Raw genomic sequence first — 27,629 nt, 5'->3', positions numbered from 1 at the left:
GCCACCCTACCCCATTATCTCCTGGTTTAGTTGCCTCATGAATGATTCTCTAATGTCACTTATGAGGACTGTTGACTAAACATACTGCTTTTGTTTACATGGTCTTATCTACGATACCCACCATTTCACTTGTAGTAGTTTGTGTCTTGTAATTACCTTAGTATTTTTTTATAATAACTTACTTTCTGTCCGGATGTTTATAATAGATTTGTTGAACTGTGCACGGAGGTTGCCAGTGGTGTTACAAGAAAGGTAGTTACATGCATAACATGGAAGGTAGTGGGAATTTATGCTCCAGTCCTAACAATATCACTCCAGCTGATTTGTATACTCTATATATACAATAGATCTTTTTGAAGTTTGAGAAGATATGTTGGTAAAGCGTCAGAAAGATTAGTCTGAACATTTTTTTTTTAATCCAATGCCACCAGGTTGTCTTTTCGACATTTCTGGTCTTCTCTCCTGGCCGTGGCTTAGTTGTAACCCACCTGGAAGGCAGAGTTACATTACCCCGATGATGTGATAGGATGATTATGATAATGTGGTGCCAGGAGAGGTCTTAAATCTAAACTTAACCTAAATTCCAGACCATGGGCGAACACAGGAATAATCCCCTTTAAGGAAAAATTCCTGTGCTCTAACTGGGAATCGAACCCGGGACCTCATGAACTACAGCCAGAAGCTCTGACCACTAGACCATGAGGCTGGTCAAAAAGGTTTATGTTGGTGGCGAGAAATGAAGTACAAGATGCTTTTTATTATACGGGAAAAATATGCGATTGCAGCAGTTCCCAACGTGTGGCCGTGAACCTCTTGGAATCTCAATTGATTCGGAAGAGATCCACAGAACCAAAATGTTTTTTTCAAAGGGTATTTTAATTAAGCTTAACTTCATCTTGTTCTCGTTTACCTTACACTCTTTGAGACACAAGAATGCAATCACCTGAAGGACTTGTCTTGAATTGCATTTCTTGCCTATGTTCCTAATATTTTTAGTCTGAACATACAATTAGGGTTCGGAAGTTGATGAAATATCATCTTTTTTCTAAGACATCACAGATAATGCAGGATGCAATAAAAACTCGTTTCACTTCAACACGAACTAATATAACCTACTTTTATTTTGCATTTTTCGGTCTTTTATCATCTATTTGTAATTTTGTAGGAAATATTTTACTTTTTGTAGCATTTTTGTCTTTTTCTGCTTATGAACAGACTCTATATTCTAGAACTTATTGCAGATTGCTTACACAGTTCGATTGTATCTTAAAAGAAATTTCCTTATGGTTGGATCAATCTTGACTCCTGATCCAGCTAATTTGTATACTCTGTATATACAATTAGTAGCCTATGTACAATAGAATTGTGTGTATAATATACAATAGATCTTTTTGAAGTTTGAAAATATGTGTTGGTAAAATGTCAGAAAGATTAACGTGTGTTAGGTACATGCTTCCACTCGGTAATGAGTTTTGGAATAATATTCTGGGGAAATTCCACAGATAGTAACAGTATATTCCTACTACAAAAAAAAAAAAAAGAAAAGATAATTAGAATAATAGTAGGTGCCAAATCTTGGAAATCGTGTAAGACTATTTTAAAAACTACAAATAATACCCATGGCTTGTCAATATTTTTTTTCCAGTAACAATCTTCCTCATATGTAATCGTGAAAACTTTGTAACTAATTCAACAGTTCATAGTGTAAATACACATCAAAAAATGACTTTCATATTCCATCAGCAAGTCTATCGTGCTATCAAAAAGGAGTGTGTTATATGGCAGTAAACATTTTTAATAGCCTCCCTATGGGTATAAAAAATGAAACTCAAAACAGGAGATTATTTAGGGCCAAATTAAAGAAGTACCTAATTTCTCACGCCTTCTATTCTTACGTAAATTCATGATGTTAAACAATGCTTCATGAAACTGATACTAAAACTGTGTGTTATACTAGTAGACTATATTATAAATCTCTTCTGTATATATTTCAACTAGACTGAGACTATAAATTAAGACTTTATAGTAGTATCAAGTTTTTTGACTTGTTCCATATTCTAGCTGTGAAGCAATGTGCGAATACCATGGAATGTTAATAAATACAATACAATGGGTGATTTCGAAATATGAGAAGCAAGATGCAAGTATGGAATCCCCACGTTAGAAACGTATGCTAATTTTAAAGAAATGAAGCTTGGTAAAATGGTAGACTTCTAAAGATATTGCTAAGATTAAACGATGCGTTTGTTGATGAGCTGTTTGTGCTGATTTAAAGAAGCTTGGTGAAACCGGCTAATAGTATTATAAAAAAGAAAATGAAGTGAGCATCTAATATGAATGGAAAATGAATATCTACTAAAACAGTCTTATAATATGAGCTGTTCAAAGCAGAAGTGGTGTAAGTCGGAAATGGGTAATGGGGATTAAAGTAAACATTCTGTAAAATACAGCGCAAAGTAGCAATTAATATTCAATTTATTTAAACTATTAGTAGTCAGTGGCTAGCAAAAAGGCCATATTAATTGCTCTTTTGCGCTGTATTTTACAGAATTTTTACTTTAAACTCATTACCCAATTTTGACTTGCACCATTTTTGTTCTGAACGGCTCATATAATGTCATAGGGAAAGGTCAGACGAACTTGTAAAGAGTTAGAATACACTTCTTTAAACTTCCTTCATTAGGCTAAACCCTGCTGCTGCTGCTGCTGCTGGTGATGGTGGCGGTGGTAGCTGCAGCAATGACGAAGACGATGGTAATTATCTGCATTATGAGCAACGAAACTTAAAATTTCATATTCTGGTCTCAGTAAGGCAAAATGTATTTCACCCTCGAAGGACTCTTCTTTAGAAAAGCTACTGTCCTATAGATCACTCTGAAATGAATTATTTTTTATGATGTGTGAATATACAATATGTGGTAAAGTGGTAAATGAATGACAAGTATAAGTATGCAAATTATTTATTTAATTTCAAAATTTTAGATGCTTATACTCTGAATATCTCTTTGGTCTCTATGGAATATTAAATTAATAAACAAACAATAATTTCGTTTAGAAACTTAATCTCAAATGAAAAAAAAAAGGCTATTATATTTTCCATTCAATAGAACATAAGATAGCCAACAAGCACTTGGAATTTTCTTGTGATATCATGTTTGCCATATCACGTTTTTCCATCTGAAAACAGTTGATCCATTATTTATTTTAAAGCTGCATCATTTTCATAATATAGGAGTTGGTGTTGTTTGAACTTCTGTAGAAACAATTACAGATCTGCAACACAAAATTCAGTAAAGATTATAAATTACATACGAAGAAAGCAAATAGGGTTGTCATATAGCCCAAAAAACTGGGGACATCCTGATGTTGAACATAAAAAGATGTCTCAGTACGGAAACATTGTAAAAGGTTGAAAATCTGATTTCAAATAGCATACAAACATGTCAGGTTTGATATAAAAGCATATTTCAGTAAGTGCATGGTAAATTTAGATGTGCTTTCGAAAGAAAACAGCAACATCTTACAGTAAGTGAAAGATACTATGTTAGTTAGTCTTTGGTTTAATTAAGGTCACTTGATTCCATGCTTGGCAAATGTATATTCGCTACATCACATTGTATTAATACAAAGTAGGCCTATTTTTTCCTTTCATGTTATTTTCCCCTTATACCATGCACAACGAAAGTGTTTCCTCTTGCAAATGCTCAATGAACAGGATATCAACAATTTCTCCCAGAATAATCACACAAGTATAATATGAGACATGTCAGCTAGTCTAATTTGCAGAAAATAGAAAAATCCGTTTCTGGACTCTTACAGAAAGCAGAAATAATGTATAACTTGTTTTCTATGGAAAGAAATTGAAAATTTGTACAAAATAAACGAACTTAACAATCTGATAGAAAGCTGTAACCCCTGATCACATATATTTGGCCATTCCCATGTTATGAAATCGCAACATAAAAAGTGAACCACCACCAGAACCTCCACTGTCGAAAAGACATTTTTTGGTAATGACTGCTAGATGGAAGTACAGTTGCAAGCTATTACTCCATTCAATTCCTTTTTAAGTACCAGGTCTCTTGGACCCTTGCCTTTTACAAAAATATGATTTTATAAATTGAAATGTAAATAGGTTTTGTTGAAGAAAATTGATTACTAAGACAGTCAAAGAAGGAAGTATTTGTTTGAACTTATGTTATGTCTCTTAGTAAAGGGTTGGCATGATGAAGTAGCTTATTCCTGTATGTAGTCTGTAGATCTTGAATATGAGCAACCAGGAAGGGTATATGAAGTTCATTGTAGAGTTTGACATTGTCCGTGAGGTAGTGTGCACCAGTGATTGTTCTGCAGACAGCTTTTGAATTCCTTCCAGACTCTTCAGGTGGCGAGGATGAGCTTGGCCCCATATCTCACAGCAGTAGTGAATGTATGATCTGATGACTGATCTAGGCCACTAGAGGGAACCCAAGAGGTGGAACTTAAACTGAGAGGATTCGATCCGACATTGGGGTGGGAATCCGATGTGGCTTAGTGGATAGAGCATCAGCACGTAGAGCTGAAAACCCAGGTTCAAATCCTGGTGCCGGAGAGAATTTTTCTCTGTTCCACTCATGTTTCATCATATGATGACGCAGAATATCTGCACGAAAATATCGTTTGTACTGCGGTACAGCATAATAATATATGATATGCGAAAAATAATCACTTAGTGATTTAAGACGGCGCTTATTCCATCGGATCCCAGCCACTTAGTCACTCATATCGAGTGCACCTCTGCACATGTGTGGACATTGTGCCACTGTCATACATCTATGACCCAGTGCATGAGGATAGGCCACTAGAGGGAACCCAAGAGGTGGAACTTAAACTGAGAGGATTCAATCAGACATCGGGACGGGAATCTGGTGTGGCTTAGTGGATAGAGCATCATCACGTACAGTTGAAAACCCAGGTTCAAATCCTGGTGCCGGAGAGAATTTTTCTCCGTTCACTCATCTTTCATGATATAAATAAATTTTGTTGCAGGTAAATTTGGCACTCAAGTTTCAATAATGGTATCTTCAGTATACTGATTTAGCCACCAGGAGCGCTGCTGCTGATTTTCTTTAAAAAAAATGGCTTCAGTGCAGGAAAAAGCCCAATGTGTTCTGTGGCTAGCAGAAACAAAATCTCCAGTTACAATGCTGTGAACGTTTAGGGTACAGCATGAAAAGAACCCACCTGATGTCAAAGTCAATAAGTCATGGAAGTCTAAGTTTTTAGAAACAGGTTCCATTCAAAATGAGATTAGCAGATTCTTCACGCCTTGGACGATCATCTGCCTTATCTCCCAGATAATTTGGACTTTGTATGAAACAATTTCAAACATTCATTGCACTATAACTGGAGATTTTGTTTCTGTTAGCCATAGATTACACTGAGCTTTTTCCTGCACTGAAGCCATTTTTTAAGAAAATCAGCAGCAGCACTTCTGGTGACAAAATCAGTATACTGAAGATATCAGTATGAAAACTTTATGAGTGCCCATGTTTACTTGCAACAAAATTTATTTAGTTAGTTTCGTTATCATAAATAGATGAAATCAGGGTAACATTTGTGGACACTCTTTATATAAAGTAAAGTTTCCCTATACTGAGAAACTAATCTTACCAGCATCAGATCGTGACTGCGAAATGCCAAATGTTGGTATAAAGCTGGATGAGGTCGCAAAACCTGGTGGTGGAAACCTAGTTCTTCTGGAAACAGAACTTCCAGCTGACATTCCTCTATTAAGTCCTAAATCATCCAGTAATTTGGTACAGCCAGTTACATTTGTTGGCAGCCTGTGAAGTAAAAACTGTGTGAAGAACATTTGTAACATCAAAAATCTCAGTATGGACTATTTCTAATTTCTTCATTATTGCAATACACAAAATTTATAAATTTGGTACTACAAAACAAACGGCAATAGTTATCCAATGCATCCTTCTATACTCGAGAATTAGCACGAAATTAGCAATGGAGACCAATATACCTTTACTATAACATTCCAATTACTTACAAATGACTTTTAAGGAACCCAAAGGTTCATTGCCACCCTCAGATGAAAACTGAATCGACAGGTGGCTCCACACAGCTGAGTAATTCTACAAAATCGCGATAGTTCGAACTTTAAAAATCACTCCAACTATAGAATCTGTAAGCACAATAAGCCCACCTGAGGCTGAACTACCTTCAGCTCCTTCCTTCACACGAAGGGAGGTGAGGGAAGAGTGGAAAGTAGGTGCTCTAGAAATCTGTTTAATTGCTCATGCATGTTTTAAGTCTAAAAACATCCTAAGAGATTCCACACTAACCTGTGATTCTGTCGCTGCTGTCTGTTAACTAGAGTCCCCGGATGACACTCCTCCACGGCATTCAAATGGTTTGGAAGCTGACTGAAAGCATTATGCTGGTTAAAACTACGACGCATCAAAGTTTCCTTCTTCACCATTTCTGCTAAGGCTGCATGGCTTTTTCGGAAAGGATCAAATCCCATATCATTGTAGGTTCTCCCATTGTCTGTCATCTTTGCATCATTCATTATGCTTTTTGTATATTTAGCATCTGCATCTTTATTTTTATGCTGATGATAGAGAAACCCTGATGAGTGTTTCCCTTTATCTTTACCATTTTGAAATCTGTTCATACTGGGTACACCCCTCTTCACAGCCGATATCTGAGAATGAAAATTTTTATCACTTAATTTGCTTTTCATATTCAGTGATTCTCCATCACCATTATCAGTGTGATCATGTTGGCGGTCTTTCTGTCGTGCATCATCATGGAATCTTTTGTTTGTACGTGAAGGCTGATTGTGCATGAAAAGTTGAGAGCCGCTTTTACTGCCTGAGAGTTGATTTAAAGCTGTATCATAAAACATAGGCGAATGTGAATTATCTACAATTTTAACATCTGGGTTCACTCTATCTGTAACAGTGACGCTGACACCCAAATCTTCATCAGCACTGGCGGCAACACTGAAGCTGTCAGTCATTTCGATTATTTGTGAAGATGTAAGCATGCTGTCTTCTCTATGCGATGAATTTTCCTTACTATTAACAATTTCTTTTGGACTAAAATCACAGACACCTTTGTCAATCTTTGTAATGGAATGTGACTGTGAAGAACCAGCTGACCTATACCTTCGTTCTTGCATACTAGGTGACTTTGTTGAATCAGTAAATGGAAATCCATGTTGCCTGTCATCAGACAGTACACCCTGTAATTTTGATGCTGGAAAAAAAGTACGACTCATGTCAACATTTAATAAGAAAATTCTAAATTTCAGAGTTACAAAATAAAAGATACAAAAGATCTTTAACTAACTAAGAATAGGCAGCAATACAATATATTATGTGAACAGAAAACTTTCGTGTTTACAGGTATAGCTACTCTAGAGAACACAGAATTTCGCATTAATTAAAAAAATTGTGATGAAAGTATTATATTTCGCGCTTTATCGCGAATTACTTGCAAGATTATGGCAATAATTTCGTATAAATTGGAAAGGGATTTTTACGTTAAAAGATTACGCTATATGATACATATTAGGCATAAAAACGATAAAAAAAAAGTTTCGTACATCAATTTATTCTACATATTAAAATTAAACGCAACTTTAAAACACTGAGTAAAAAACATTATTTATCTGTCGTTTCTATTTGTGGACTGAAAGCATAGCAGAAGTGACAATATTATTTCCTTTTATTCTGCGCCTATGGTCACGAACAATTAAATTATACTTTGAGACGAACCTTTCTGCAGCAATCGATTTACAAGGAACCCAGACATTTCGAAACAGCAGCTGTAAATTCAAAGTAATTAAACATGAGAGCTCATAATCACGTCAACTTTAACACAAACTCAAGAACATTACAAACTTTGTTTTTTCTTGTTTGGCTTTCTTCTGATGATCAAACAAACCTTCGATTGATGCTCGTCTTTTAGGACCTACACTTTTTCTTTAAGGTGCACATGCTCTTTATTTTTGAAACAATGTTTAGGCACTGTGTCTCATTTCTCCCAATTTACTCGCATATTACAAAATTTACGCATTAAAATATTAGTCTCCGATACATAAAGACCTTCACTAGCAAATTCTTTAGTAGCTCTGGGATTAAGTGTAACTGTCGATCTTTACAACTAAATAATGGAAAATGTTCCTAAAATTGCAACACCCTTGGGCTTACTATTAACACCAGCAAACAAAAGCTACCTTTCAGCTGGACCATACCTTTTCCCCTCTGCCAAGTGTCCAATGACCGGGTTGGAAATCGGGGTGATCTCTTAATTTCCTTTGGAATGTGTATTTTTTTCAATCCTAGCTTTGAGCTTGTAAGAAGAGTGCATGTAATGTTCACAAGTTAAAGGTGTTTAAATGATGCACCAAATGTTTAAAAAAGTAATGAAATACAGATTTTGAGTAAATGTGGCTTCTTTCACGGAAATAATTTATTTTGCTCTAAAACATGCATCTATCGCGAAAATTCGCGATAAAATAGTCATTTTCGCTACTGTTGCAGACTTATTCGCAAAGAAAAACAACTTTTTTTTAATCAATAATTTGTCGCTTTTATCGCTAATGCGAAAATCTGTGGTCTCTAGGCCTATTCATAAACTTTATGTTTGCCCTCACAAGGTCATAGCCTATATCCATATTACTTAAATAATATTTAACTAGTTTCAGGAAATCTTATGGATAAAGTCTTTATAGCACCTATGTGAAAACAAAACTGTCTAACTTTGACATAATACCCTTTCTGGTGTCAGTAAGTCCAGTGAAGCAATATGATACATTCTCTCCATCTGTAACATCATGCACATAAGCACCCAAGTAATACCACATCTTTCGATGTATTTTAAGCAATATAAAGTAATACACTGTAACATGAAGTTTTTGGCTTCCATTGTGCAAGACTTGATAAGCATGTGTGCACAATGAAACCAGTTCATTATTTACTGAACTGTACAAAGTATAATGAATAAATTTATATGTAACAGTCTGCTAGCAAGAATCAGGTAAACATTATCTTGTCATGGTTGTTTTGACTTGACTTGGCTTTACTAGGGTTGGACCCAGGATGAGTCTATACATTTAAGCACACTTTGGCCCATTGTGCACCCTATATATGTGATGCTTGTTCAAGTCAGATAGGTGGCATTCGTGAATCCGATACTGATAGGTGGGTCATCCTGCCTATAAGTCTAGGGGCCCATAGCCTCAAGCCTTTCATTTCTGGCTGACAAAAGGACCATCCTGTCTCAGCCACTGATAGGTCCCATCTGCACACGAGTAGCCTGATAAGCCCCAGGGGTCCAGAATCCCAAGCCCTTCTTGTATCAGCATTGAAAAACCGCATTACCCCCAAGATTTCATCCCAGTCTACTTTTACTATTGCAGAAAATTGATGAAATGAGGGGGAGGTGAAGTGTGTTGATGAAATGATAAAGAAAAACGGAACTACCCCAAGAAAAACCCTCTGCAACATCTCTGTCCAACACAAATTCCATCACGATCTGGGTGGGGCTCGAACCCGGGCCACCTGGATGGAAGACCAATGTGTTAGAACTTGAGCCACAGATGCGGCCAGTCATGGCTGTAGAAAGATCTTAAAATTCACTACCCAAATAAGAGCTCAGCCTGCATGAACAAGATTATATTGTGTAATGCATGTCCGTATATCAATGAGTCTGTAACAACACTGATGCGATTATGACAATTATTTGAAATTTTGTGGATCTTGAACTTGTACAAAACGTTTATATATATATATATATATATATATATATATATATATATATATATAGACATTTCAGTAAAAAATTATTTTTCACTTCTTGTGAATTTATCCTGCAAATGTGTATGAAAACATTTTGTTACCAAAAATACAAAATTATAATGCAATACTTCCTGAAAATACAGGTTTGTAAACAGCATATTTCTGTAAGGACAACCAACCTATAAGACAGTATAATGTACACTTACCATGTTTGTAGCATACGTGATGATTTTTTCTACTTAAGTGTCTGAAAAAATTGCGTCAATCCTTAATTTTCATATTACGATTAAATAAATATTAATTTCAGTTTTAATTTTCTCATCAGAATTTTAAAATCTTATTAACATTGTTCATTATATAACATGTCTACAAAAGGAGGTTAGTGAAACAGACGTGCACATAAACACACTAAAAAAAGTTAGAGAGAAAGAGAGAGGGAGATCCTATCACATAGTAAATAAACAAAATGACAATACTCGATTGATTTTGCGGATTCTTCTTGTGCATTTATTATTATAAATCAGTCACAATAGGAAAGAATGGTGGTGTTATTAATAATAATAAAAATAATAATAATAATAATAATAATAATAATAATAATGAAAATAACAATCATTACATCCGCAAGTTCATTCATATCACGTGCATTACAAAACACACACCTATTACTTATCACAGTTCTTTTAATTTAATCACACAAAATTCAAACTGAATTACTCAGATCTAGCAGCCATAGCAATGAATGCATTAGTTCGAATGAATAGGTATAATACAAAATAAATGTTCAAATAACACAAAACATGAAAATATTTATACTATTATGTGTGTGTGTGTGTGTGTGTGTGTGTGTGTGTATCTAATGCTCTGGATTTAACAATGAAGTCATCATCCTTCTTGCTTCCCAATATTTCGATGGAAGGTCCACAAATATTTATTATTATATTATATTATACTATTATTTTTATAGCAAAAATGGCATTCTTCCTGAAATTCATTGATTATAAAATACTCATTTTCTTTTTTGAATAGTGGGAAAAAAATTTGTAAACTATTCTGTGTCTTTTGGCAAACACATGTATCTATGTCAGATTATAACTTCATTAAACTTTTATAACACACACAAAAATTAAATAATACGAAATACCCATTATTTTATCATAATGATAAATAATGTGAATTGTGACTTTGTTGAAAAAACATTTCAAATCTTTATTTCTTGTAATCATTTGAAAAGGTATTTTTACGCTGGTTTCATTGTAATACAATTTCATCATAACAAAGTACTGCTACATAATTTTGTCACGTACCACTATTCTGTCCTGTATGTTGTTTGGTACTGCCATCCAAACCAGCTGGACAATTCATTGCAGAACCATTCATAGTCTGACAGTTGAAACTATTGGAAGGCACAACTACAGCAGATGCTTGTTTTCTGTTGAAAATAAAATTATATTTTTTTGAGTGTGATACTGATTAAGTTAAATAATTCCTTTAGGTTGTCCATTACATATTCTCTATCTTTCAGGTAGAAGTAATGAGGATTAACAGAAAAATATATCAGACTTATTAATTATTAAATATCACGTGATTTGTTCACACGTATTAAAAATAAAAAGACTTCTCCTGTAATGTCAAAAGTTCGAAAATCAACGTGAAACTTATAAGTGGCATTACTTAAAAATTGCAACAACATTTAGTGCTACAGCAGAAAATGCCTATGTAGAAATTTAACAGCTAGAGATCAGTCATTATGATACTGAGAAGCAAGAACTTCAATATTAGCAACAAACCAACATATTTAAAAATACTCCGTCGTCTATAAGAATTGATTTTCGTAATATTTATGCAATTGTTTGCTCCTAGCAACATGTCTTTTTTAATACTTCTTTTCAATTACCTTTCCCTGAGGAATTGCTCATGTAATCTCTTTTCATACTCCTGGTGTTTTCCTTGTTGGATATCTTCCTTTGTAAAACTAGCTTCTGCATCTCCTACAACACAAGGATAACAGTTCTGTTACAATAACGGAATTATTAATATAGAATATTTACACAAACTGCTCTAACAAGTTTTATTGTAGATATATTCCTTAACTCATTTTCTGCCATAGTTAATTTTTAAAATTATGCAGACCACATTATCAACAATAATCATGACTACAATAATATAGAAACAGATATGGAAATTTTACACATCACACCAAAAACTTCACAGTTAAACATCCTAGAATAATACGAAATATATAAATATACAATAAAATACCCACAACATATACTTAACACACAATTACAGTTCAATACCCACACATTATTTGACGTCATGATACGTCATAACACACAAACAACCAGCCCCCACCATAAGAGCAACACACCCCCACCCCTACTATCGACAAATGCACATCGCAGAATTCAAGATCACCAGTAGTTCAAGAGACACTGAAGAAGATGTGACATAACGTCGAAACGGGCCGTCTGTCGAAGGTATATACCTTTTTTAAAATGTTAACACTTTTTAACGTATGACTAAGTAATTTTATGTTTTTAATTTTAAGACAGTAATCTGGAGCATATTCAACATTTTTATAATTTCTGTGATTAGTCTTTAAAGAGTTTCTCATGAAAGATGTTTACTGTATGGCAATCTACGCCACTCTAGTCAATGGTCAGATGTGACTACTCTGAAGTCAGTTGTTGCTCATTTCTGAACTGCATATGTAAATCAACACCTGAACACCATCTCCGCCAAAGAGACATTAAAAATGACGTAACTTTTATTGGAGATATTAAATGCATCCCATACTTACAAATGGCTTTTAGAGACCCCGGAGGTTCTCTGCCACCCTTACACAAGCCCACCTTCGGTCCCTATCCTGAGCAAGATTAATCCAGTCTATAGCATCATATTCCAACTCCCTCAAATCCATTTTAATGTTATCCTCTCATTCCTGTCTTGGCCTCCTCAAAGGTTTTTTTCCCTTCAGGTCTCCCAACTAACACTCTATACACATTTCTGGATTCACCCATATGTGCTACATGCTCTGCCCATCTCAAACGTCTGAATTTAATGTTCATAATTATGTTCGGTGAAGAATACAATGCATGCAGTTCTGCGTTGTGTAACTTTCTCTATTCTCCTGTAACTTCATCCCTCTTATTCCCAAATATTTTCCTAAGCACCTTATTCTCAAACAATATTAACCTTTGTTCCTTTTTTTTTTAGTTGGTTATTTAACGACGCTGTATCAACTATTATTTAATGTATGTGGAATTGGAGATGGTATTTAGCAAGATGAGGCCGAGGACTCGCTTGCTTCTCATGTAAAGAAGAAGTGTTCATACTTTTCTGTGAACACCTACTTACAGTAAATAACCCGCAAATAATTTTAAAATCTTACCTAATTCATGGAGGTACATGCAGTCTGGTTTAGGGCACATTTGGTTCTTCAGGAAGTGGGAACAATATTTCGTTGTACCTAGCGAACTTCTTATGGGTCGACCATCAACTATGATATTATTGACCGCCTGTATTGCTCGAAGAGCATCATCTGATTTCTGGTATGTCAAATACGCACTTGCACTAGGCCCCTGAAAAAAATACACAGAACAGAAACTAATGAGAAAGAAAATTAACACAATTACTACAACTGTAGGGTATTTTTATATAGATATGAATGAAAATAATATGCACACTTGGCAGTCTTTCCTTTCTATGGTATGAAAGCAAAGTTCGTGGTAACGAAATGTTAAAATGTCTCATTTGTGGGAATCAGTGGGTCTGAAGGAGATATCAGAAAGTGAAGTTTCAACAGATATTATATATATAGTGTGTGTGGTGATATTCGGCCAGTTCGAACGAACTGGATGTTAAATTATTTTTAGGTAGTGTTTGCAATTACCATGGAAATACAGGTACTTATGAGAGAATTGGTTGCACGCACACACCCAAGCGTGCACGTAATTATCATTTTATAGTATTAAATAAAACGGTCTGCTAACATAATTTAAGATGTCGAGTATTTTTCATTACTTGGCACGAAACTAAAATGAAGTTAAGAAAACGAAAAATGCTTTATAAAGTGATAATGTCGCAATCTATAATGAAGATGTAACTAACTCAACTGTAAAAATAAATTGCTCACCCTGGTAAATTTCATTCGCACACACAGTGTGCCTTCTATAATAAAACCTAATTCTAAACATTTCCCTTCACACTAGTAGCAGAATATTACATTACAATTCAATATAATATCCAGTAAATTGATATATTAATACAATGTACTTAAATGGAGTGTCAAAAACGATCTGCAGTAGATGTCATGCTTCACAAGCTACATCCAGTACACCTTAACTATTTCATGCTGATAATCATTTACTTTCTATGCATTATATGAACATAATTAATGTCATATACGCAAACAAATTAACAGTCTCATTAAGTTTTGTCAGAAGCAAATTCAAAATTCATTGTATTTACTATATTCATTTTGTTTCTCGAAAAAATTATTTCGGTGACAGTTGTTCAAAATTTGAAGAACTCTAACAAAACAAAAATTTAACACGAAACACTAACAAGCAAACATTCTGATGGGGGCAGATAATTTTTTTTTTCTTTCACCATGTCAGAAGAACTGCTTACACAAATTTTGGCCACTCGACCACAATTCCAAGGGCCTTAAAACAATAAGTTCGCCAGGGACTGTTAACAGAAAGAAAACCAATTTCATTGAAAAAAATTAGTGGAACAGACACAGGAATTGTTGAGCTATTTTTCAACATATTCCCCACCAGAATTGACGCATATGTCATCATGGGATCGACAGAGAGGTGCAGACAGCTGTCAAACACTGGTTCCGATCCCAGACAGCCGACTTCTACTACACTAGGACACAAAAATTGATCCCATGGTATGACAAATGTCTCAATTCCAGTGGGGGATATGTTGATAAATACCGCAACAATTGCTGTATCCGTTTCAATAAATCTTTCCATGCAATTGTGCTTTCTTTCTGTATATGGCCTTAGGGAAAATCACTTTCTGAATGGCCTCGTAATTGCGGTCGAGTGATAAAAATTTGTATAAGCAATTCTTTTGGCATTATTAATATGGTGGAAGGAAAAAATTTAACTTTTTTATCTGCCCCATCAGAATGTTTGCATGTACGATATACTTCGAGAGTTTGAACACTGTTAGCCATAACAAATGAGTTGAAGCTGTAGATTATGAAATATAGAACACATTATTACAAACAATATTAAATTCAGTCAGTTAACTCTGATATTGAATAGCAAGATCACACATACAGGTACATTATTTTATTTAGAATAAACTTTATTTATCTATTCACCTTCCTCCAAATGGAGGTTGCCTAAAAGACAAAACTTTAAATAAAATTATTAAAACAAATATAATGAAATAGAGAAAATGTTGTTGTTGTTTTCTAATGCCAGGCATATGACAATGAAGTCATTTGACCTCTTGCACTCCAATATTTTTCAAAGATATTATCATGACCAGCCACTGAAGCACAGATTTTGAGATGTTCCGAATCCATTTCTTGGTTTGAGTTGCACAATGGACAGTTAGGGGACTGATATATTCCAATTCTATGCAGGTGTTTGGCCAAACAATCATGGCCTGTTGCCAATCTAAATGCAGCTACAGACGATTTTCGTGGTAAATCGGGAATTAACTGTGGATTTTGATGCAGAGAGTTCCATTTTTTCCCTTGGGATTGTGTTATTAAATTTTGTTTGTTGAAGTCTAAGTATGTAGATTTAATAAATCTTTTCACAGAGTAATATGTAGATTTAGTAACAGGTCTGTAAGTAGCAGTGCTGCCCTTCTTTGCTTTGCATTCTCTTTTCCCAGGATTCCACAATGGGATGGTATCCATTGGAATACAATTCTTTTATTGAGTGATATTAATTGAGAGAGCATTTTAGTTATTTCTGCTGTTTGAGATGAAGGTGTGTGTTTAGAGACTATTGATAGAATAGCTGCTTTGGAGTCTGACAATATAACTGCATTCCTAAATTTATTGATGTGGCATAGAAGATTCCTAAGACTTTCCCTTATTGCAATGATTTCACCATCAAAACTTGTTGTTCCATATCCAAGAGATCTATAAAGTGAGAAGAAACAGCACGTAACATCTGCACCGGCACCTTGTTCTCTGGAGATCAAGGATCCGTTGGTGTATAAATGAAGCCAGTTTTGTGGAGGGTACCTAATATTAATTGTCTCTAAAGACAATTGTTTCAGTATTTCAGTGTTTACTTCTGATTTCAGTATTTCTTCTGTTAAATTTAGATTATATTCTATATTTAATAGAGTTAAAGGGTTTGGTTTAATTTGTAGGTTTTCTTTTAAATTCGGGATATTGATTTTCTGTTTTAATTCTTGAACAATGGATATGAAACTTTTTTGAGTTTTCAATCCACAGAGAGGACTGTATGAATGCCAATTATTTCCTGGTAATCTGATAAGTTTTTCATATTGAATCAGTGCTTTTTCTTCTATTGTCATTTTGATGCTGTTAATATTAGTGAGGAATCTCATAGAATCTATTGGAGTTGTTTTGATTCCACCAGTAATGAGTCTGAGAGCTTGGTTTTGAACATATTCTATGTCGTTTATGAAAGGTGAAGTAATCAAAATTTCTCCGCAGTATGTCAGCACTGGCTGTATAAACATTTTGTATGTAGTGTTCAAAGTATTTCTAGAGCATCCCCATTTCTTTCCTGCTAGTCTTTTTAGAAGGGAGAATCTTTTACGAGCTTTTTCAGAAATGTATTTCAAATGGTTGCTCCATGTTAACTTAGTATCGAAAATAACTCCAAGATATTTGGATTCATAAGTCCTAGGAAGGTATTGGCCATTGTATTGGATATTGAATTCTCTTTCTTTTTTACCGAGTGAAAATATTTGGTAGTTACCTTTGCTTAAATTGAGTGTCATCAAATTTGATGTATTCCATTCATGTAGTTGATTTAGAGCTTTAAGAGCAGAATTTTGAATTTTGTCTCTATGTCTGTAAGATCCAGAAGTCCACAAAACTATATCATCTGCAAATAGTGCTGTTTTCATGTTTGATTCCTCTAATAGGGAGGGTAAGTCATTTATATAAATATTGAATAAAGTTGTGCTGAGGACAGCGCCCTGAGGTACACCTCGATATGTTTGTCTGTAACTAGAAAGTGAGTTATTGAATTTAGTGGCAATGAATCTTTGACTAAGGAATTCTGATATCCATCTGAACATATTGCTGGAGATACCTAATTTCTGGAGTTTTAGTAATAATTTATTTCTCCAGAGTCATATGCTAACAGAAAGTCAATAAATATTGCCAAGGTATCTTCTTTCTTGTTAAAACTGTCTTTTATTTCTTGGCCGAGGCGTATGACTTGTTCATTGGTAGAGTGTAGTTGTCGAAAGCCGGCTTGTCGTGGTGATAAAAGATTTTTGGATTCTAAATACCAAGTTAATCTGTTAAGATTTGATTTACAAGCCTATTTGTAAGCATAACCGTCTTTATTGTCATTATCATCATCATTAAAGCATTCTATAAGGGTATTCTGAAAAAAAAAAAAAAAGGTTCCAGTATTTAGAAAGGAGGTAGTATGGATTAAAATAAGAAATAAAAGTACTTATAAACATGGTTTCTGAAATGAATATCTTCTGAGAAATGAGCAAATGTACACCACAGTCTAGTAGGCCTACATACAGTCAGGAAGCTCAATACGTAGTAAATATGCATCCACAGATAGTGGCTAACCACTAGGATCGCTACTATCTCCTCATTACAGACAATGCGAAATAGTACCTGCACAGTCTATTGTTCCTAGTACCGGTACCCTTATAAACTCAAGCTTTGTGACTGTATATACTAGACTGTGTGTAAACCATAACGGTAAGAGCAGCACATCTTCCACTGCCTGGTCAGCTTGATGAGTTAATGACTGAATTTGGTATAATTTTCCTCTAACCAATATCTAATTCCCTCTTTACCCTTTCATATCCAGTCCTCTGACTGAACTCTTACTTTCTTCGACCCTGACGGCATTAGAGCATTCAAGGCCTAGGGGTTCATTTCCCTTTCCTTCCTCCTCTTTCTACTTTTCTGTTCCTAGTGCTGACCTGCTATGACACTAAAATCGTCCTCCAGTGGCTTAAGGAGGGAAAGCTGGTGATCAACAAGACCTCCCAGCTAGGTCCAATGGACCAGTCGACCAACAGCAGGTGTGGTCCTCCAGACATTCTGGGGGTTGTGTGTGAATGAAGTAGCCACCAAAACGTTAAAATATGGTGTTCACTTAAATCGGCTACAACTTGCCATTTTTCACTCCAATAAGAAATAGAGAAAATAATTGAGATGGAAAAAAAAATACAATTATAAATAACTAAACGAGTAAACAAAAAAAAAACCATCATTGATATCAGTAGAAATATCAATTCTTCCAAGTATCTATCATGTTATCAGATGATCGCAATAGTCTAATCAGCACTAATTGCAGGACCCAACTTAAGCGTGAGCAGATTGCCAAAGGAAAGTGATCAGTCTATTCTAGTGTAGAGATGGTTTCATAGGATTTTTATAGATTCCTTCACTGCAGACAGAGATACTTCGGAGACAAGAGTTTGTCCTACACCAAATTGCTTGCAAAAATGCGCGACTCTCTTTGTGATGGTTCCTCTAATATGAGTAATCCAATAACGTCGATAGATGATATTTTTCCTTATAGTATGGTATAGTGGGTTTGTATATATATCGCGTTTTTCCTGATGTATCTCAGCAGGTTGATTCTCGTATGTTTCCATCCTTACAGTTGAGTCAATTGTGAATCCAAGTACCGATCATGAGTCTCATGAGAATCTTACTGAAAAAGGGAAGGAAGACTAAATCCTCTTCATTAATTTTACATTTTTAAACCATCTCGTGACATATCGTATGACTTCTTCGACATTCAAGGCAATTTACAAGTTCACCTAGTCTGGTTTTCCTATTCTGTCTGATTAGTCCAGAAGAATAAACCTAAAGAACAGGCAACTCTTCACTGGCTTCTACTATTGAGGATTCAACTTGTAAGGAGCTCTAACATGTCAAATATCTCAGTGCACAGATGTTATGGAACTTCTTTTTACAAAGGCTTAACCTTCCACCAGATATTCATTTATCACAACACAGCACATCAAATAATGGATCAACCTTAATTCTCTATATAGAGTACAGTAGGTAACTGATACTGTGATCGAGTTTCACATGAATTTAAGTGTGTTGTAGCCCTATGTCTACCACGACTGGTTACATTACAATACAAGCTTTTAAACTAATCTCTATATCATTGTGTACTTAAAAGAATTCTGGATTTTATGTCACATTATCACTATCAAAATATAGGTATTTATTGCACATAAAAAGTTATTTCTCATAAGGACTAATCTGTACTTGCGAAGAAGAAGAAGAAGAAGAAGAAGAAGAAGACGAAGAAGAAGAAGAAGAATTCAAACATACCTGTATATGTTACATACCTGAGATCCAGCATAAGAGTTGCTTTTATTTATGACAACTTTCTGAATTTTTCCATATTTTCCAAAATATTCATGTTTCTTCAGTACCTATGGAAAAAATAACATCTTTTAGTACAAATTAGATAGGTTTTTATTTATTTTTATTTTTTATATATAAAACAAACACGTGAGGATTAAGCCGGAAATTCAAAGAAAATCATCAGTCAAGTTTAGCAACATCAATTCTCACAAAAGTCTGGATGTTAGAGTCATAAAGTAAGAAGTATACATTTTCAAAATAATATTGTCTTTCACCACATAATATATAGCAGTTGCATCAGCCTTCTGATGAGACCTCAAGAGAAAATATTTGGTTATACAATCTTAACTCCGCCCTTGACAAATCTCGTGAATTATAGAAAAAAATAACATTCCAAAAAAAAAAAAAAAATGAAAGTGAATAAATGAGGTATTTCATAAAATGAATGCACAGAAATGTAGTGTAAATGTAAGAAATAAAAAAAGGAAGCTTAGAAATTGAGATCTTCTACTTAAAACTTGGGTTTGAAAATATTCCTAAAAAAATAAAAAAATCACATCCAAAACATTCTGGAGTTCAAAATTTGGATTTTGTTAGTCCTGTACATAGTAAACATGTTCTCAAAATTTGATTAAAAAATTATTAGGAAAAAAGTTGTCATTTTTAGTGGAGTGTCCCCTTAAGTGATGTAAAATGTGGCAAATAAAATTGTATTATTTTACAACATACGTTCATAATTTGATTTAAATATTGTGGGTCCCTATCACCACGGCATGGCGCGTCCTCAGGTTGCGGATAGAGGAGACGGCCTCCAGATATGGAGGGTAGCTGCGAATATATTGAATAAGCAGTCGTGGACAGCCGATAAGGGGTGGTCCTCCAGCTTGGGGGTTGGGCGAAGGGTTAACAACCCATCACCGTAAAAAAAACAGCTTGTTACGTATCCCTATAATAAGCCTCGGAATAGGACTGATTCTCTGGCATGACCACAGCAAAGGAATAAGGTTTTGAGATTTGGCACTTGGAACGTAACTAATCTCTATAGAACAGGAGGGGTAACATTAGTAGCAAAAGAACTAGCTAGATATAGAATAGACTTCGTAGGAGTACAAGAGGTTAGGTTAGATGGGAATGGCATATCACAAATAGGAGATTACTTGTTGTATTATGGGGAAGGAAACAATAATCACCAATTAGGAACAGGATTCTTTGTTCATAAAAGAATAAAATCAGCAGTAAAAAAGGTCGAATTTATCAGTGACAGGTTATCATATTTAGTACTTAAGGGTAGATGGTGCGACATCATAGTTATAAATGCTCACGCCCCTAAAGAAGAGAAAGACGACCATATAAAGGATAGCTTCTATGAGGAATTGGAACATACTTTTGATCAGTTCCCTAGATATCACATGAAAATTTTATTGGGGGATTTCAATGCTAAAGTAGGACGGGAGGATATTTTTAGACCAACTATTGGAAAAGAGAGCCTACACGCAATTAGTAGTGACAATGGAGTTAGATTAGTCAACTTTGCCACATCGAAAAATTTAATTGTCAAAAGTACAACATTCCCCCATAAGGATATACATAAATATACTTGGACTTCTCCAGATGGATTGACACACAACCAAATAGATCACATCTTGATAGATAAACGGAGACATACTAGTGTAGTAGATATTCGAACTTTCAGGGGTGCAGACTGTAATTCTGACCATTATTTGGTGATTGGAGAATTAAGAGAAAGATTATCAGTAGCCAAGCGAGTAGAGCAACAAGTTAATATTACTAAATTCAATATTTTGAAATTAAAGGACGAGGAAGCTAAGCAAAATTATCAGGTCGAAATTTCGAATAGGTTTGCCACTTTAGAAAGTTCCGACGAAGTTGAGAAAGAATTAGATGTTAATAGCGTGTGGAAAAATATCAGAGATAGTATCAAAATTTCAGCTGAGCAGAGCATAGGTTATTATGAAACTAAGAAAAAGAAACCGTGGTTTGATGAAGATTGTTGCATGGTAGTAGAAAGAAGGAAACAGGCAAAATAGAAATTCTTACAGGATCCAGTTGAGGAGAAGAGAGATAATTATTTCAATGAAAGACGGGAAGCAAGTCGTACACTTAGGAATAAAAAGAGAGGTTACTTGAAGGAAAAACTGAATGAGGTAGAAACAAATAGTAAGAATAAAAACATTCGAGATTTATATAAGGGTATAAAGGAATTTAAGAACGGATATCAGCCAAGGGTAAACGTGATCAAGGATGAGAATGGTGACTTGCTTGCAGACTCTCCATCAATCCTAAACAGATGGAAAAACTATTTTGCGCAACTACTAAATGTACATAGGCCAAATAGAAATGATCGGGACGAAATTGAAATACAAACTGTTGAGCCATTTATACCCGAACCCACGCTTTCAGAAGTCGAAATTGCGATAGAAAATCTGAAAAAGTACAAGTCTCCAGGTATCGATCAAATTCCAGCAGAATTAATACAAGAGGGTGGAAGTGCATTATATAGCGAAATTTATAAACTTGTACTTGCTATTTGGGAAAAAGAAATTGTACCAGAACAATGGAAGGAGTCCATAATTGTACCTATTTTTAAAAAAGGGGAACAAAACCAACTGTGGTAACTTTCGAGGAATATCACTTTTGTTGACGTCGTACAAAATTTTGTCCAATATTCTTTCGAGAAGATTAACTCCGTACGTAGATGAAATTATTGGGGATCATCAGTGCGGTTTTCGGCGTAATAGATCGACTATTGATCAGATTTTTTGTATTCGACAGATAATGGAGAAAAAATGGGAGTATAAGGGTACAGTACATCAGTTATTCATAGATTTCAAAAAGGCATATGACTCGGTTAAGAGGGAAATATTATATGATATTCTTATTGAATTTGGTATTCCCAAGAAACTAGTTCGATTAATTAAAATGTGTCTCAGTGAAACATACAGCAGAGTTCGTATAGGTCAGTTTCTATCTGATGCTTTTCCAATTCACTGCGGGCTAAAGCAGGGAGATGCACTATCACCTTTACTTTTTAACTTCGCGCTAGAATATGCCATTAGGAAAGTTCAGGATAACAGGCAGGGTTTGGAATTGAATGGGTTACATCAGCTTCTTGTCTATGCGGATGACGTGAATATATTAGGAGAAAATACACAAACGATTAGGGAAAACACGGAAATTTTACTTGAAGCAAGTAGAGCGATCGGTTTGGAAGTAAATCCCGAAAAGACAAAGTATATGATTATGTCTCGTGACCAGAATATTGTACGAAATGGAAATAGGCTATACAAATTGGAGATTTATCCTTCGAAGATGTGGAAAAATTCAAATATCTTGGAGCAACAGTAACAAATATAAATGACACTCGGAAGGAAATTAAACGCAGAATAAATATGGGAAATGCGTGTTATTATTCGGTTGAGAAGCTCTTATCATCCAGTCTGCTGTCCAAAAATCTGAAAGTTAGAATTTATAAAACAGTTATATTACCGGTTCTTCTGTATGGTTGTGAAACTTGGACTCTCACTCAGAGAGGAACATAGGCTCAGGGTGTTTGAGAATAAGGTGCTTAGGAAAATATTTGGGGCTAAGCGGGATGAAGTTACAGGAGAATGGAGAAAGTTACACAACACAGAACTGCACGCATTGTATTCTTCACCTGACATAATTAGGAACATTAAATCCAGACGTTTGAGATGGGCAGGGCATGTAGCACGTATGGGCGAATCCAGAAATGCATATAGAGTGTTAGTTGGGAGACCGGAGGGAAAAAGGCCTTTAGGGAGGCCGAGACGTAGATGGGAAAATAATATTAAAATGGTTTTGAGGGAGGTGGGGTATGATGATAGAGACTGGATTAACCTTGCACAGGATAGGGACCGCTGGCGGGCTTATGTGAGGGCGGCAATGAACCTTCGGGTTCCTTAAAAGCCATTTGTAAGTAAGTACATTTAAATTTTACCTTTCACAGATTCATTCTGTTTCACTAACTTAAAGTCACTGGAAGTACAACTTCTTGTCTCTGTGTATTTCATTGGTTTTAATTTTTTTTTTCATTAAGAGCTAGTGGGGCCCAACTAACACAAAATTACATTCCGTATTAGACTGAGGCATAACTAACACAAAACAATTTCAAGAAGTGGCCTTTAACCTGGCACCATCTACTGATGTGTATTTGCAGTAGAAACCAGCACCAAAGGGACCAGGCTATTTCCGGATACGAGATTTTGCGAGATAACTGAATAAATACTGGCATATACAAAAAAAAAAAAGTTTGTATTTCATGGTGCCAAATGTTGAAACTGCAGCCATGAAGCTTATTTCTCTGTCACTTGCTCATACCTAAATAAAGATAAAAACTGTGTGGATTTTCTTCATTAAAACACATTACATAACACAAATACACTAATTTTAAGTTAAAACATTCACTGAAAATGAAAGCTCGTACGAACTTCCTAATATGGCAACACTAACGACCCGAACATAACTAAATAAACATAAAAACTGTGTGAATTTTCCTCATTAAAACACATCACACAACACAAATAATACACAAATTTTAGGTACGAATATTCACTGAAAATGAAAATTCATGCGAACTTCCTAATGTGGCAAAACTGACGACCCAGACTGTGGCAATTTGACATATTTAAACCTTTTTTTTTGTCCAGTCAAAAGTGACGTTGTTTTGGTATAACCAGTTATTTGAGGGATTTTACTGTACGTATTTAAAAACAACAAATAATATCAAAACTATAAAACTTTAAGTTAAAATGTTGAAAGTATTAAAAATTTAAACAAAGGTAATATACCTTAATAGCAGACAGGCCAGTTTCAACACTGACGTGGCGTCATCATGTGTCCGTCCAACTATTCCAGCTCCAGCTGGTCTTGATTTCCGTGATTGCTTTCCTCAGTAGTGGGGGCGTACTGCTCTTATGGTGGGGAGGGTTTATTGTATATATTTTATTATGAGCTCGAATAATGTATGTGTATTAAATTGTAATTGTGTATCAAGTATATGCTGTGGGTATGTTATTGTTTTAACTTAAAGTTTTACAGTTGTAAGTATTAAAGTGAACAAGAAAAAGCAATAAATAATATTAAGTGAAATATTTTAAAGAGAGTCTCCCAAATCGCTTCATAGCGTAGTAATAAAGCATTCAGCTATAAATCGAAAGGTTCTCGGATCGAATACTGGCAGCTGCACGTAAGATAAATAAACATAAAATAATATGTATTTAAATTAATGTTACATGAAAAATTAGGTAAGAAGTAAGAAAGTCAAGATAAACAATAGACAAAATAAGAAAAAGGGAGAGAAAGAGCGATAGGATAAAAAGTGGAGAGGGAAAAAGGAAGGGAGATAAAAGAAAGAAACGATTCAAAATTCTATTGTAATTTCTTTAAAAAAAATTAACACATTATATCCCATTGTGAATACAAAAGCGGCATAAATAAGTCGACTAAGTATTATGGTTAATCATCTTTCTAATGTATCTTGACATATTTCACTACTACAGTAAGCTTATACTGCAATGAAATTACGGTCAGGAGTTCTTTGTGATTTTCATTTCATCTTATTAAACAAAACATTTAAGACACACACATTAAAGATATTCTCAACCACAGTTCGCTCAGAATCAGAGGTAGGACTATTACCACTTCTCAAAAAATGGAACTAGCAAATAGTTCAATATTTCACGCAAAAATAACAAAAATTATCAATGAAACATAGTATCAGGAAGAAAATATTCCAGCAACTATCATATTGATGCAACACTTTAAAATTCAATTCAACAAACGAAACTAAAGCAAATAAATATTATATTACTGTAACTGACCTCGCCATCAGCCAGTCTTGAAGATAATCCAACAACAAAAACAAGATTTCGTTGAACTACTCGAACATTGGCAAGATGTTTGCGATTCTCCATTATTTTCTGCTTGCGCTGTTGGTTTTTTTGTTTTTTCTGTGCCTTTAAATGGGCCACTTCTTCTCGTGAAAGTGGCCGAAAATCTGCAGGGTCTTCTGCATATGGCTTCCGACATGCTGGACACAATCCATTTTCATCCGTCCGAATTCTGTGCCAGCAGAAACGGCAGATCTGAAAAACAAGTCACACTGAACTGTAAGGATCTGAGTTTCGAACCACCGAATATGGCTGAAATTAATAGTTTTGCTGTTCAATACTCGACATCAATGACACATCCAGGTATTATCGTAAGAAAAGAATGATAATTTTATGTTGTTAATACGCATTTCTAGTTAGTCTATTTAAAAACCGAATGTTGTTATTTTCATGTTCGAAACAAAATCAATATTACATAGTATACAGTACCTATTTAATAACATTGATACGTACCACCTTTTTGCTTAGCTATTCAATTAAGTAGATTAAGATTTCGCTGTTACCTTCCATGTACATGTCTATTAACATGAAACAGCTTTAAAAATGGGAACAAGTGATTATCTTAGATTTTGTTTACAAAAAACAGACGAGTTCATATCGCTTATTTACATTTAATTCCAACTCCCAATGGAACAAAATGAGAAGTGAATGTTTCCTTTAATTGGCCAGACCTTTAGAGATAAACACCATACCTACCATCATGCAAATTGATCCTCTGGAATACATAGATATCAATATAAAACTAGACATGGATTAAAAAAAAGGATGATCTACCTGAAGTATTAAGATTGACAGCACTAATTACCCTAAACAAATACTATCCATTAGAAACAGCGTACAGAATCCACACAGGTGGTTGGTTCATTTCAAAACGGAGAACTGGTTTTGGAATATATAGTGAAGACTTCTCTTGGTACACTCCATTAGGACAGCATGCTCACAATTTCGATGGAGAAATTCTACCATTATGGCTGCATTAGAAAATATATTATACAGACCTTCAATAAATAAAAGCATCACTCCAAATTATCGTGAACTATAGAATCCCAACAACAGTCAACGAAATAAGAAAACTATATCGAGCAGTTCAGAAAAAATGCAGAAGTAGCCTAGTTCTTCAGTGGGTTCCAGGTCATGTCGGATTGATAGGGTATGAAATTGCTGATGCTCTGGCAAAAAAGGGTTCCAGTATAAAAGCAAAATCGAATTTCGAACTAGAGGCCTTCCAAATTGGAAGAAATTAACTGAACAAGAATAATAGAACATACAACAGAAAATCAGGAAAAAACCATATGAAGACTTCAAGACTCACAAACAAAACCAAGAAAAATTGGCATTGCCTCATTCCGATTAATGGTTGGACATAATTGCTTCCTTGAACATCATCTTAGGATGAAAGTAATCAAGGATGGCCTTTGCCCTTTGTGCAAGGATAAGAATGTAGTTTTAAACAGGAAACATCTAATGACATGCGACAAGTTTGATGATGATGATAATAAAATTAATAATAATCTAAAAGTTTTATATTGGGAAACCAGAGAGAAAACGAATAGTATTAACAACTCCTATGGTCACTAGCAACGAACCAACAAACCTGTTTCCTTTAGAATTCATTACCTGTCAAATGAAATGAAGTCAAAGAATGACTACCGTCCATCCGAGTGGTTATGTCACTTGGTCATCAAAGCAGGGGAAATTACGTGACAGTTACTTAACAGGGTCCTTTTCTTTAAATTATTTTGAACAGTTGTAAAATATTACGTGGGCTTCCAATTCCGTACAACAAATATTTTCAAGAAAGAGGCCACTAGCCTTAGTTACAGAGGGACCAACAGAAATGGGTGGGGGGAAACCAGGATGCGACAGTACTACTCGGACAGACAGTAGTACAAGTGCAGAGAAGCTCTGATGCAAGTTCAATTTAACCAAGATAATTTGTTACATGTTAAAAACTTCAGACAAGAACAAATCTCATGACTGATTAAGAAATGAACAAGACCCAGGACGAATATTCTAAAATCAAATAAAAAAAAACCATAAAAAATATGAACTGTAATAGGTATATGAACGATTGTTCATGCTTTGTTTTACCAAGAGAGAAAGCATTACGTATATATAAAAATTACGTTTCTTATCAAGAGAAAGAGATATTCTAAAACTGCAATACTAATTAGAAATTTTCAAAATAACATATATCCAAAAATCAGTTAAACATAAAATACAAAAAGAATTAAGAATAAACTACACTTGCCTATATCGAGTATTGGGGTTCATGGCAGCATCGTGATTAAGGCATTGCGCTGCAAGCTGGAAGGTTGGCTATTCAATTCCTGATGGGGTCATGGATTT

At 34.7% G+C, this 27,629-nt stretch overlaps 1 protein-coding gene across 1 annotated transcript in view; it reads right to left on the bottom strand.

Moving 5' to 3' along the window:
* Positions 1 to 2,944: 2,944 nt before the first annotated feature.
* LOC138696753 (uncharacterized) overlaps positions 2,945 to 27,629 on the bottom strand; it is a 32,022-nt gene continuing 7,337 nt past the window's right edge. The window contains exons 3-10 of the mRNA XM_069822136.1: positions 25,212 to 25,475; positions 19,332 to 19,418; positions 13,198 to 13,387; positions 11,701 to 11,794; positions 11,111 to 11,235; positions 6,339 to 7,257; positions 5,653 to 5,825; positions 2,945 to 3,273 (exon numbers count right to left, since the gene is read on the bottom strand). Coding sequence (XP_069678237.1) covers positions 3,266 to 3,273; positions 5,653 to 5,825; positions 6,339 to 7,257; positions 11,111 to 11,235; positions 11,701 to 11,794; positions 13,198 to 13,387; positions 19,332 to 19,418; positions 25,212 to 25,475 — 1,860 coding nt within the window. The 3' untranslated portion in view covers positions 2,945 to 3,265. The remainder of the gene's footprint in view (positions 3,274 to 5,652; positions 5,826 to 6,338; positions 7,258 to 11,110; positions 11,236 to 11,700; positions 11,795 to 13,197; positions 13,388 to 19,331; positions 19,419 to 25,211; positions 25,476 to 27,629) is intronic.

The sequence above is a fragment of the Periplaneta americana genome, chromosome 3, assembly GCF_040183065.1.
Source record: "Periplaneta americana isolate PAMFEO1 chromosome 3, P.americana_PAMFEO1_priV1, whole genome shotgun sequence".
Lineage (NCBI taxonomy): Eukaryota > Metazoa > Arthropoda > Insecta > Blattodea > Blattidae > Periplaneta > Periplaneta americana.
This window is presented reverse-complemented; position numbering and strand designations above follow the sequence as displayed.